This window comes from Mauremys reevesii, linkage group 1 (assembly GCF_016161935.1).
Source record: "Mauremys reevesii isolate NIE-2019 linkage group 1, ASM1616193v1, whole genome shotgun sequence".
NCBI classification, from domain to species: Eukaryota; Metazoa; Chordata; order Testudines; family Geoemydidae; genus Mauremys; species Mauremys reevesii.
Window position 1 is genome coordinate 13,317,309 of NC_052623.1, and position 12,735 is coordinate 13,330,043.

At 62.0% G+C, this 12,735-nt stretch overlaps 1 protein-coding gene across 1 annotated transcript in view; it reads right to left on the bottom strand.

Moving 5' to 3' along the window:
• The window catches only part of PHOX2A (paired like homeobox 2A), a 10,602-nt gene extending 10,447 nt beyond the window's left edge, over positions 1–155 (bottom strand). Inside the window, exon 1 of the mRNA XM_039518349.1 lies at positions 1–155. This exon is cut by the window's left edge and continues 68 nt beyond it. Coding sequence (XP_039374283.1) covers positions 1–155 — 155 coding nt within the window.
• Positions 156–12,735: the final 12,580 nt, after the last annotated feature.

Consider the following 12,735-nt stretch of genomic DNA (forward strand, 5'->3'; position numbering starts at 1 on the left):
GGGCACCCGGGGTTGGTCCCAAAGCCGGTCCTGATGGGGTTGTACTGGAAAGTGTTGGCCTGGCTGCAGGAGCTGAAGTCCGCGTAGGCGGAGGCTTCCATGGCGGCCATGCAGGAGTCGTAGGAGTTGAGGTAGGAGTAATCCATTTTGTACATAGAGGAGGTCACAGGTGGATGGCCGGAGAGCTCGGGGGAGGGAGAGAAGCGAGGGCCCCACCGGAGGGGTCGGTCTCTGGAGTCCGATCCAGGGGTCCAGCCTCAGCGCCCCAGGGTCCGGCTGCCACTCGACCCCCTGTTCCGAGCTCTTGGTCCTCCTGGCTCAGCAAGTTCCTGGATGCCTGGAGAAGGTGCCTCTCCATGCACCCCTCTCCCGCTGCTTCCCCCCTCTGCTCCCGGCTGGCGGGCCCGGCCGCCGCGTAATATACGTGGCTGGGTCTGGGGAGACAATGGGGAAGGCGTCGGTTGGTTTTGCATGACAATATCTCCGGAGTCTATCGGGGGCAGCAGGAACGGGGGGAAGCGCCTCCCACCCCTGAGCATCACGAATTCAGCCCTTAACCCTTTGTGGCGTGCGGGGCGGGGGGGGGTGTCCTGCTGCTGGAGCCGAGAAACCCCAGCTTGAGCTGGGCCGTCTCTGGCCCAAGCAGCCCAGCGGAGTGGGTCCAACCCCCCTGCCCCGCCCCAGTGCGCCCTGCCTGCGGGGCTGGGAGCAGCGAGAGGAGCTCGCCAAGGTCCAGGCCCGCCGCTGGCCCGGCGGGGTTAGCAGAGCCCCAGAGGCGCTCGGACTGGGGGCTCGCCCAGGGCTCGGGGACCAGGCGGGAGGATCGGGGCCAGCCCCCCCTGAAAACGGAGCCAAGGAAGGGGGCTGGTGCCAGGGGCTCACACGGGGGCCTTCCGTCCCCATCGGGTCTTACACTCTCCACAGCCCGTTATTTCCTGCCCGAGCCCCAGAGGCAGCACCCCCGGGGCTCCCCTTGCGGTCCTGGGGGTCTCTCTCCCCTCTCGGACCCTCCCGCCGCCCAGGGCTGCGCGCCGGAGCGGAGCCTCGAACCGCTGCCCCGAACCGCTGCCCAGCCCTGGAAACCCAGGAGCGGCCTGGCGGGGTCGGAGGGGATGTGAGAGCGAGAGCGGCCCCCCCGGATCGCCCCCCGCCCCGAGCCGCACCGCCCCCATTCCACGCAGGGCCCGACCCCCCGGGGCAATGGGAGTTTTCGGACGGGAGGAGCTCGGGCGTTTAGGATCGGGGCCTGCCGCGGGAACCCCCCGGCCAGCTCGAAGTTAACCCGGTGCCTGCTGCTCCGGCGGGTGGGGAGCCCCCCCCGCCTCTCTGCTGGGCGAAGCCACCCGCGGGGCCCCTCCCGCCAGCAAAGTGCAGCTTTCCCCGGTGCGATCCCTGGGGCTGCGGGCTCCTGCCGGGCGGGGCGGGGCGGGGCGGGGCGGGGAAAGGTGCTGGTTAGCGCTTCTGTCCTTTCCTTCCTTCCTTTCTTTTCTTTCTTTCCTTCCTTCCTTCTTTTCCTTCCTTCCTTCCTTCCTAGCGCTTCTGTCCTTTCCTTCCTTCCTTCTTTTCTTTTCTCCTTCCTTGCTAGTGCTTTCTTCCTTCCTTTTCTTTCTTTCTTTCCTTCCTTTTCTTTTCTTTTTTCTTTTCTAGCCCTTCCTTCCTTCTTTCCTTTCCTTCCTTCTTTTCATTTCTCTTTACTTTCCCCTTCCTCTCTAGTGCTTCCTTCCTTCTTTTATTTTCTTTTCTTTTCTTTTCTAGCGCTTCCTTCCTTCTTTACCTCTTTCTTTCTTTCTTTCTTAGGAGTCTCTTCCCACCTGGACCCTCGGCTCCGTCCTTCCCAATCCGAGATGTCTAGAAAATGAGCCCCCCCCGCCCCCGCGCCCCGTGTGGTTTATTTCCCTGCTCCGGCTTCCCGGGGTTTGGTTTCGTTTGTGCTGTTCCAGTTATTCAGCCTCTTCCCCACCAGCCCCCCCCCAAGACTCCTGACTATTTGGGGGAAGAGGGGGGGCTCTCGTGCTTGTGTTTTATTCCCTGGATCGAACCGAGCGGGTTTGGCTCGGGACACACCGCAGCTGTTTGCGCCCGGCTCAGATCTGGGGCTAATCGGGGCAGGAAAATTGCGATGAAAACAAAATCTGGCCACCCCCAGCCCCGGGGCAGCGGGTTTGGGGGCGGACCCGTCCTAGACACGTTCCCCCAACGAACCCCTGCCCCGGGGACGGCAAATCCACCCGCCGGCCCGGCAGGGAGAGTCCCCGGCTCCCGCCCGCGCCGGGAGAGACCGGCTCGCTTTCCTTTTGGGGGGGGGGGGAGCGAGAAGCGGGGCTGTTGGGGGCGGGCAGGGGCTGGTCTATAAACTCGAGCGGGCTGGGCTGGGCGGGGGGTTAGAGTCCCCCCCGGACCTCGCCTGGGCGGGGGTTAGAGTTTGGGCACTGGACCAGCGGAGTACTGGGGGGGGGGGGCGGACTCGTGGGGGGGTGGGTGGGTGTGGCTCTAGCAACAGACACATGGGCCTGGAGCGGGGGCGCAGGCCGGATCCCGGCGGCAGGAAAGGGCCTTTGGGACCGGGGCAGGGACCCTGGGGTGCGCTGGGCACCGGAGCAGAGGCTGTTTACATGGAGCATTGGGGGAGGGGGCTAGATCCGTGGGGGCGGGGTCTGGCTGGCTGATAGCGGGTGGGGGGGTATATTTGGTTATTCGGGGGAGGGGGGCATGAGCCGGTTCCTGTGGCCATTAATCCCTTTCAGAGACAAACCTTTCCCGTCACTCACTCTTCCCGCTAAGCAGCCCTGCCCTGCCCCGCCCCCAGTGCAATCAGCCCCCTCCCCCAGCACCCCGGCGCTCCCGGCCTCCGTTGACACACATCTACCCAAGGGAGAGGGGCCCACGTGCGGGTGGGGGGGGGGAGCCCCGGACGTGGGGGCGGTGAAGACCCGGGGAGCTGAAGGAAGAGGCCCCCCCCCGCCCCGTGCAGCGCCTCGCCCTCTTGTCACTTTCAGCAGCCCCCGTCCCCCCGCGTGTCTCATGTCACGCGTGGCGGTGGCTCCGGGCGGGGCGAGGGGCGATCGGAGCCTGGCGCAGCAGGAGGCCATGGACCCCCCCTCCCTCCCCGCCCCGCGCCGCAGCCCATCGCCCCAGGCCCCTGGGCCCCGTGCGCCAAGCGGGAGCGGGGTCGGGCTGGCTCCAGCGCCAGGGAACGAGCTGAGCTGAGCTGGAGCGAGAGGCGACGGGGCCAGGAGACGGCACCTGACCTGGGGCCCAGGCGGAGCTGGTGCGCGGCTCGGCTGCAGCCAGACAGGACTGTACAGATATTGCAGTGCCACCCTGTGCCCACTGCACCCATCACACCCAGCCCGGCCACCCTGCGCCCACTGCACCCAGCCCGGCCACCCTGCACCCATCGCACCCAGCCCAGTGACCCTGCACCCATCACACCCAGCCTGGCCACCCTGTGCCCACTGCACCCAGCCCGGCCACCCTGCGCCCACTGCACCCAGCCCGGCCACCCTGCGCCCACTGCACCCAGCCCGGCCACCCTGCGCCCACTGCACCCAGCCTGGCCACCCTGCGCCCATCGCACCCAGCCTGGCCACCCTGCACCCATCACACCCAGCCTGGCCACCCTGCGCCCACTGCACCCAGCCCGGCCACCCTGCACCCATCGCACCCAGCCCGGCCACCCTGCGCCCATCACACCCAGCCTGGCCACCCTGCACCCATCACACCCAGCACGGCCACCCTGCACGCACTGCACCTAGCATGGCCACCCTGCGCCCACTGCACCCAGCCCGGCCACCCTGCGCCCACTGCACCCATCACACCCAGCCTGGCCACACTGCGCCCACTGCACCCAGCCCGGCCACCCTGCACCCATCGCACCCAGCCTGGCCACCCTGCGCCCATCGCACCCAGCCTGGCCACCCTGCGCCCACTGCACCCAGCCTGGCCACCCTGCGCCCACTGCACCCAGCCCGGCCACCCTGCACCCATCGCACCCAGCCCGGCCACCCTGCGCCCACTGCACCCAGCCCGGCCACCCTGCGCCCACTGCACCCAGCCCCGCCACCCTGCACCCATCACACCCAGCCTGGCCACCCTGCGCCCACTGCACCCAGCCCGGCCACCCTGCACCCATCGCACCCAGCCCAGCCACCCTGCACCCATCACACCCAGCCTGGCCACCCTGCGCCCACTGCACCCAGCCCAGCCACCCTGTGCCCATCGCACCCAGCCTGGCCACCCTGTGCCCATCGCACCCAGCCTGGCCACCCTGTGCCCATCGCACCTAGCCTGGCCACCCTGCACCCAGCATGGCCACTCCACACACATTGCACCAGCATGGCCAATCTGCACCCATCGCACCCAGCATTGCCACCCTGTGCCCACTGCACCCAGCCTGGCCACCCCACACCTACTGCACCCAGCACAGCCACTCCGTGCCCACTGCACCCAGCCTGGTCACCCTGCACCCATTGCACCCAGCACAGCCACCCTGCACCCATCGCACCCAGCCTGGCCATCCTGTGCCCATTGCACCCAGCACAGCCACCCTGCACCCATCGCACCCAGCCTGGCCATCCTGTGCCCATTGCACCCAGCCTGGCCACCCTGCACCCATCCTGCACCCATTGCACCCAGCCTGGCCACCCTGCACCCCTCACGGTCACCCTGCGCCCATCACACCCAGCCTGGCCACCCTGCGCCCACTGCACCCAGCCCGGCCACCCTGCACCCATCGCACCCAGCCCAGCCACCCTGCACCCATCACACCCAGCCTGGCCACACTGCGCCCACTGCACCCAGCCCAGCCACCCTGTGCCCATCGCACCCAGCCTGGCCACCCTGCACCCAGCATGGCCACTCCACACACATTGCACCAGCATGGCCAATCTGCACCCATTGCACCCAGCATAGCCACCCTGTGCCCATTGCACCCAGGCTGGCCACCCCACACCTATTGCACCCAGCACAGCCACCCCATGCCCACTGCACCCAGCCTGGTCACCCTGTGCCCATTGCACCCAGCCTGGCCACCCTGCACCCATCACACCCAGCCTGGCCACACTGCGCCCACTGCACCCAGCCCGGCCACCCTGCGCCCATCGCACCCAGCCTGGCCACCCTGTGCCCATTGCACCCAGCCTGGTCACCCTGTGCCCATTGCACCCAGCCTGGCCACCCCGCACATACTGCACCCAGCACAGCCACTCTGTGCCCCAAATCCCTAAGTGGATTAAATTCACAACCCTGAGTTTAGCAGGCCAGTGCTCAAACCACTGAGCTATCCTCCCCCAGAGGACGGGGCACTAAACAGCTATGGGCTAACCCTGGGGGAAATTTCTCTGTCACCCCTGTCCGTCAGGCCCAGGCCCCCCACTGGGGGTCTTCTCTCCAGCAGCTGCTGCTGCTTTCTGATTTGGACACCACAGGGTGGGCTTGGAACTCCAGAGTCTGGACAAAAACGAACAACGTGCAATTGACCGAATGGCAGATTTTTGGGGTTTCCTCTGCTTAATCAACACAGAGCAGGAAAATCTGGGGGATGGAGGAGAATCTGGGGTGTGGCTGTATGGGCACATGCAGTGCGGATGGATGGGCTCGTGCACTTTCACCAGACTTTTCAATTCCTTTGCAATCAGTGCCCTGCAGTCTGGGGCCCAGACGCTTTACCGGCCTCGTCTTCTGCTTCCTCATTAATTCTGGGTTTACACTCCAGAAAGAGCCAAGGCCTAGCGTACGTTTTACCTGTGGGCGGGATGCACCTGGGGGCCGCTTCCATCCTTAAAGAGCTTTTGGGTGGGAGGGAAGGGCGGATTTCAGGGGTTTAGTGAATAAGCCACAAGCTCAGCTCCTCCCCAACATCTTCATTGTCCCCTAGAAGCAAATGAACAAAGTGTTCCCTGGTCCAGGGAAGGACCCTGCCACAAAACTCCAGGCAGGGAGCAGATCGTTTCATTCAGGATCCTTTTCCAATCGCTCGTCCCCCCTCCCTATGTCCCCTCATCCATCCATCAATCCATCCATCCATCTTCCAGCGCCCCCGTGTCTATTCACGGCCTCTCTTGCATCCATGGCAAATCTGTCTTGGTTCATGTCAGCAAAGACATCTGCAGCTCAGCCTCCCTCTTGGCCGTGTCTCCCCTCCCTTCATTGTGTCCTTGCTCCAGCTTGCCTCAGCTTTGCTGATCAACGGCTGAACAGCACAAGGCGTTGATCAGAACCATTATTATTTTTCTTGATGCTTGGCAGGAACATAGGACCTGCCAGGCTGGCTCAGCCCACCCGTCCATCTAGGCCAGGGGCGGCTCCAGGCACCAGCACACCAAGCGCATGCTTGGGGCAGCAAGCCACGGAGGGCGGCAGGCAGGCTGCCTTCGGTGGCTTGCCTGCAGAGGGTCCCCTGGTCCCGCGGCTTCCGCGGACCTCCCGCAGGCAGCGGACCCTCCGCAGGCAAGCCGCCAAAGGCAGCCTGCCTGCTGTGCTTGGGGTGGCAAAATGCCTAGAGCTGCCCCCGATCTAGGTAGTGCCCCAGCTCTGACGGTGGCCAGCAACACAAGGTATCGGAGGACGGCAGAAGAAACCCTGCAGCTGGCAGTTCGATAATCATCCACCAGGGAAGGTTCTGGCCTGACCCCCATTAAGTTAGAGGTTGGCTCATGCCCTGGAGCATGAGGGTTAAAGAGATTTGGAGCGATGTCCCCTGCCAAAAAATCTTAGCTATTTTTTTTTATACTCTCTTGTCCTGTACGGAAAACACCCACTTGCTAACAGTGCTGTGGCGTCAGACGCTGCCGTAGAGATGTGGCACAGTTGTCATTGTCTCTGGGATGTGTCAGTCCTTCTGGTGCCATTACTATTATGTCTCACTGTATTACAGTAGCCCCTAACTGAGCTCAGGGTCCTGGCGTGCTAGGTGCTGTACATACATAGCAAAGGTCAGGCCCTGGCCAAAGAGCGGACACGCTCAGTGTAAAAGAAGGGCGCGTTCTCCCCCATTTACAGGGGGGGAATTGAGGCTAAAGGCATTGATGGAAGAGCTGGGAACGGACTCGGCCCCTCGCCAGGGCAGCCCAGCACTGTAACTCCAAGACCAGCCTTCGACTAACTAACATGGGAAAAGGCGAACGAAGCACGACCTGACCTGTCAGAACCTGGGGCAGCAGCTGTCAGACTCTGAGCTCTTTGCGGGGGTGACTCTAGGGTCGCCAACTTTCTACTGGCACAAAACTGAACACCTTTACCCTGCCCCCTGTCCCGCCCCTCCTCTGAGGCCCTGGCCATGCCCCGCCCCTTCTCTGAGGCCCCGCCCCCACTCGCTCCACCCCACCTCCTGCTGTGGCTTGGTCTTCCCACCCTCACTCACTTGCTCATTTTCACTGGGCTGCTCAGGGAGCTGGGGTGCAGGAGGGGGTGAGGACTCAGGGCTGGGGGTGTGGGCTCTGGGGTGGGGCCAGAAATGGGGATTCAGGGTGCGGGAGGAGGTTCCGGGCTGGGACAGGGAGTTGGGGTGTGTGGAGGGGTGAGGGATCCAGCTTGGGGTATGGGTTCTGTTGTGGGGCTGGGGATGAGGGATTGAGGGTGCTCTGGGCTGGGATCAAGGGGTTCACAGGGTGGGAGGGGGATCTGGACTGGGGCAGAGGGTTGGGGTGCAGGGGGGTGAGGGCTCTGGCTGGGGGGTGTGGGCTCAGGGTGGGCTGAGGCTGAGGGGATTGGGGTGCAGGAGGGGGATCCGGGCTGAGACCGAGGGGTTCGGAGGGTGGGAGGGGGATCAGGGCTGGGACAGGGGGTTGGGACCAGGGAGGGGCTCAGGGGTGCAGGCTCTGGGCAGCACTTACCTCAAGCAGCTCCCAGAAGCAGCTGTATGTCCCCGCTCCGGCTCCTATGCATAGGAGCAACCAGGTGGCTCTGCGCGCTGCTCCATCTGCAGATGCCACCCCAGCAGCTCCCATTGGTCATGGTTCCTGGCCAATGGAAGCTGCGGGGGCGGTGCTTGGGGCGAGGGCAGCGTGTGGAGCCCCCTGGGTGCCCCTACGTGTAGGAGCTGGAGCGGGGCCATGCCGCTGCTTCCAGGATCCACATGGTGCCACCAACTGGACAATCAATGGCCTGGTCAGCAGTGCCGACTGGAGCTGCCAGGATCCCATTTCGACCTGGTCGAAAGCCAGACACCTGGTCACCCTCAGTGGCTGTCACTCTGTGTGTGAAGCACCTGGCACAGCGGGGGCCTGATCGCTGCTGGGCCCTCTAGGTGCTCCTGGGAAACGAATTCCATTAAAACCACAAACATGGAGGGCACACGGGGGTGGCGGAAGCAGCCTTCACACTGGCCCTTCCGAGCTCGTCAGTCTGGGCTTGTCACACCGGGCTTTAGTGTAATACCAGCGCAGGATACGACCCCTCTCTCCATCAGGCCACGTCCCTTCCACGGGGGGGAATCCTCTGGCCCCTGCTCTGCTGGAACGCTAACGGCTCCTCCTGGCCTTACCAGCTGTGCATCGTGCCAACCCCCACCGCACCCCCTTCTCTCTCTGTCCCCTGCCGCCGGAGCTGACTTGTGTCCCCACTGACTTTCGCCAGCTCCCCGGGCATGTGAAAGGTTGGCTCGTTAATACCCCGCTGGGCACCGCTGAATGGCAAAGTCCAAGTTAAAGGCTTGGTCTCCTTTCAGAGACATCAGAGGAGGCATTAGGGAGGATTAGGGCCACTTTCAAGACAACCACTTTCACTAAAGAGGATTTAAAAGTCTAATTACAGGCCGGGCAAAGGGCTTTGTCACCGCCTGGGCTGGGCGCTTTCAATGAGCCAGTTGCTCCCTGGGATGCAGCTAAGGGGGGAGGGATCTGCCCCGGCTTCCTGCAGCGAGGAGCCCCTCTGCCAGGACTGGAGGCTCTAGCGAGCGAAAGCTGGGCCCAGAGGCCTCAAGGCAGGACGGCCCCCGGGACACTCTGGGCTAGAAGATGTTGGGATGTTGGGAATGGCAGCGAACTGTGGACTCACTAGGCTCCTCTGGTGTCACACATGGGCGAAGATCCTAGCTCAGCCTCAGGATCAACCCTGCCTAGAATCAGCTCTGGGGTGCGGGGGAGCCTGTCCTGCCCCACGATCCTGTCCGGAGAGAGCTGCTCTCTCACAGGACCCCTTCTGCAGGGAGAGAGGGGGGTGGGAACCTGCTGGCCCGAGGACCCACTCTCCACTCGGCCAGGAAACATCTCCTCTGCTCCTCTGCCTGGATCTCTGCCCTGGCTCTACTCTGCTGGGGGGAGGCTACTCTCCATTGGATCTCAGCCCGAGAAGGGGAGAGCGATTCCCTCCTGGATCCTTAGATCTACTCTGCCAGGGGATCCCATTCCCAGCCACCCTTTGCCAAGGGCACCAGCGCAGCCATGACTGCAGCTGGCTCATAGGCCCAGGCATGGAGACGGGACCTGTGCAAAGCCAGGCGAGTGCCTTGGGGAACCTGGGGCTGAGCGGGCTGCTGCAGACCTGTGTGACCCCTCAGGGCAGCACACAGATTTTTTTTTTTTAAAGTAACCTCCTCCCCTCCCCCTCCCCACCCCACGCCCAGCTGCTGCGGCTGGGTGCTGGCCTGGAACTGCTGTCTCTGGACCCAGGCAGGTTGCTAAACAAGTTAATTAGATCAAGGAGCTGGAAGCTGGCTGGTGACAGAGAGCCCCAACTGTCAGCCTGGCGGAGTTGTGAAAAAGTTAATTCAATTAAGTTTTCCCTCTAAACTAATTAGGCAGCAAGCTGCCACGCGAGGAGCTGCTGCTCTTGCTACCCGGAGCCAGGGGCAGAATAGAGGGGGAGGAAGAGGAGGGAGGATGAAGGGGGTGGGGGGTTGGAAGAAAGAAAAATGGACAAAGCGAAAGATGGACAGAGAGAAAATGAAAGGACAAAGAGGTGCAGAGAGTGGAAAAAATGATGGCGAGAGACATCCACTGAGGCCAGGGGCACAGGCAGATTAGTGAGTCCTGCCCAGCCCATGGGAACAGTCACCCTGGCTTAGCTACAAGCTCCAGCCAGCCCAGGCGCCTGTCTCTGACCAGGGCCAGCACCAGATGCTACTGAGGAAGGGGAAAGAACCTCACAGTCGCCGTTAGAGACTAGCTGAAGCACAAGGGTCAATAGCTAGGAAATAGCCAGGCAGAAATCGGACACACAGGCTCTGCCTACACTGCATTGTAAACCTGGGTCTGTGGGATCCGGGCGTGTGGACTCGGTGTTTCCAAGCCTGCCCGTGAGCGTCCACGCTGCATTGTAAACCCGGGTCTCAGAGCTGTGCTAGTGCGTCCACACTGAGCTATGCAGCCTTCTGACTGGGCTTGAGCTGCGTCCACACTGCAGGGCTGCAAACTGAGCCTCAGCAGGACTCAGGCTCTGCCCCACCCTCCTAGCAGGATCCCAGGACCCACTGACCTGAGCTGGACTGAGTTGTGTGTGGACAGTAGAGGGGCTTGGGCTCAAACCTGAGTCAGAGCCTGGGTTTAGTGTGCAGTGGAGATGGGCCCATTGGTACCAGCGGTGCTGCTGCACTGTAGCTGCAGCCAGCGAGCAAAGGGGGGGAAACCTCGGCTTGGAAGAGGACAAGCTGTGGGATGGGGCAGTGTATTCCAGTGGGCAGGGCTCTCTCACGCTCTCCCTGAAGTGCCGCTATGGCAGAAATGAGCACTCTAGAAATACCCAGAGAAATAGACACACCTGGAGCAGAAGGTAATGCCCATTGCCTCAGGTGAGGGGGGAGAAGTGGACCCCTGGGTGCTATACTAGACTCTGCCACTGACTCACTGTGTGACCCTAGGCAGGTCACTTAAGCCAAAATGTTGAAATCCATGTGACTAAAAGCCAGATATTTAGGAACGTAAATAAGGGATCCTGAAGTGAATGGACATTGTTGGCACTTGGCACCTCTGAAATCAGGCTGCTTTTTTAGCTGCATTTAAGTGCCTAACTTTAGATAGCCAGGTTTGAAACCTGTGGCCATCTCATTCTGCACCTCACTTTCCCCACCAGCTGTGCACCATCCAGTGCTGCAGCTGGATTGGCTACTGTGGTTCGGGCCATCGACCCCAGCAGGGGTCCAAATGGTCCAACTTGTGGCAGCAGTGCCAGTACGGTCATGAGATGCTCAGCTTCCATTTAAAACAAAATGCATTAAGGCTCTAGCCCATGTGGCTTCAAAGCAAACCGGAGTGTGACTGACACAGTGATGCCTGCCTGAGTCTGCAGACAGCCTGAAACAACTGCACTAAGAGAGGTGTGAACTGCTCGCAGTCATCTCAATGCCATGTTAACTCTGAAATCTCAATAGTTTGAACTATTTCACTGCTGATCAGAGCACACAAGACCATATTGGGAAAGTCACATTATGAAGATCGGGGTGATCTACCACAAGGGGTTAAAATACATTGAAACACCCGGGGGCACTAAGGCGAGGGCACTGTGGGGGCATGCAGTTACCCCCCCACACACACTGGGGGAATGGAGGGAGCTCTCCTCTGCTTTACTGCTGTAATGGGGCAAATTTGTAGCTAGCTGAGGGCCTGCTTGCCTGGGATGAACGGCCTCACATCAAGGCTACACAAAAGACAGGAACAAGGCAGCTCAAACAAGCTGGTGGAAAGGCCTTGGGGGTACAGCTGCAGGCAGCTAACATGTCAGGCAGTGGGGTGGGGATTAGGGGCATCTTGCCTCAGCGTGGAACTGCTGCGGCCCTCACTTCGTCATGGTGGCACAAGGTGCAAGGCAACGGGGCATCGAGCACTGAGTATGCACCTGCCAAGGAACTATGGCGCCAGGGTTTGCTCATGGCTGCGACTGGGAGCTCCACTGTTTGGGGATAGGCCCGAGTATGAGGTCTGCAGGGCCAGGCCTGCCTCGTTAGGTACCAGGCCTGGTTCTGGTGCCGTGTAAACCCTGATGGTGATAACCACAGTCCGGGCTGGCTCGTCCCAGCACCTGCGGACACACACAGCAGAGCGACTCTCCAGCACTGTGAGGCCCTGCTGTGTGAGCCCGGTTTCACTAGTGTCCCCCAACACTTCCCTATCGTGTGGGGCTGGACTTTCAGCCCCACCCGGCCGTCCCCGAAGGGCCACAGCTGGACACGTCCGGATGCCAGAGGCGGCTGGGTTTTTCCCAGGGATTCTCAGGCCTTGTCAGCCATTGCCTAGGCTGCCCTGGGTCAAACACAGACGTGGGGCTGGCCCTGGTACGATGAGCTGCACTGGTCCGGATCACAGCTTAGAGTAGCTTTGCCCAGTGGTAGCATAAGAGGAACAGAACATTAGAACAGCCGCCCAGGGTCAGACCCATGGTCCATCCAGCCCAGTGTCCCGTCTTCCAACAGTGGCCGATGCCAGCTGCTCCCCCCAGCGGGAATGAACAGAACAGGGAATCAGCAAGTGATCCAACCCCTGTCACCCATTCCCTGCTTCTGGCAATGCAGCCACATCGACTGCTGGCCACAGAGGCTGAAATCAACACGAATGGCCAGTGCCCAAGGGTAGCCCTCTTTAACCTAGAAATCAGACACACACAGTCCTTGCTGCCACCCGTTCCCTCCCGCCTCCTGGAATCTCTCTCCCCAGCCACTTCCCTGCGCTTCTGCTATTTTTCATTGCTCTTGGTCACAGAATTGTTTTAATTACCCCTGTTGGGATTTACGTACCTGGAAGTGTCTCCTCTCCTGCCTCTCCATAAACGCTGGGGTGTGTCTTGTGACCGCCCCTTGCCACCTCC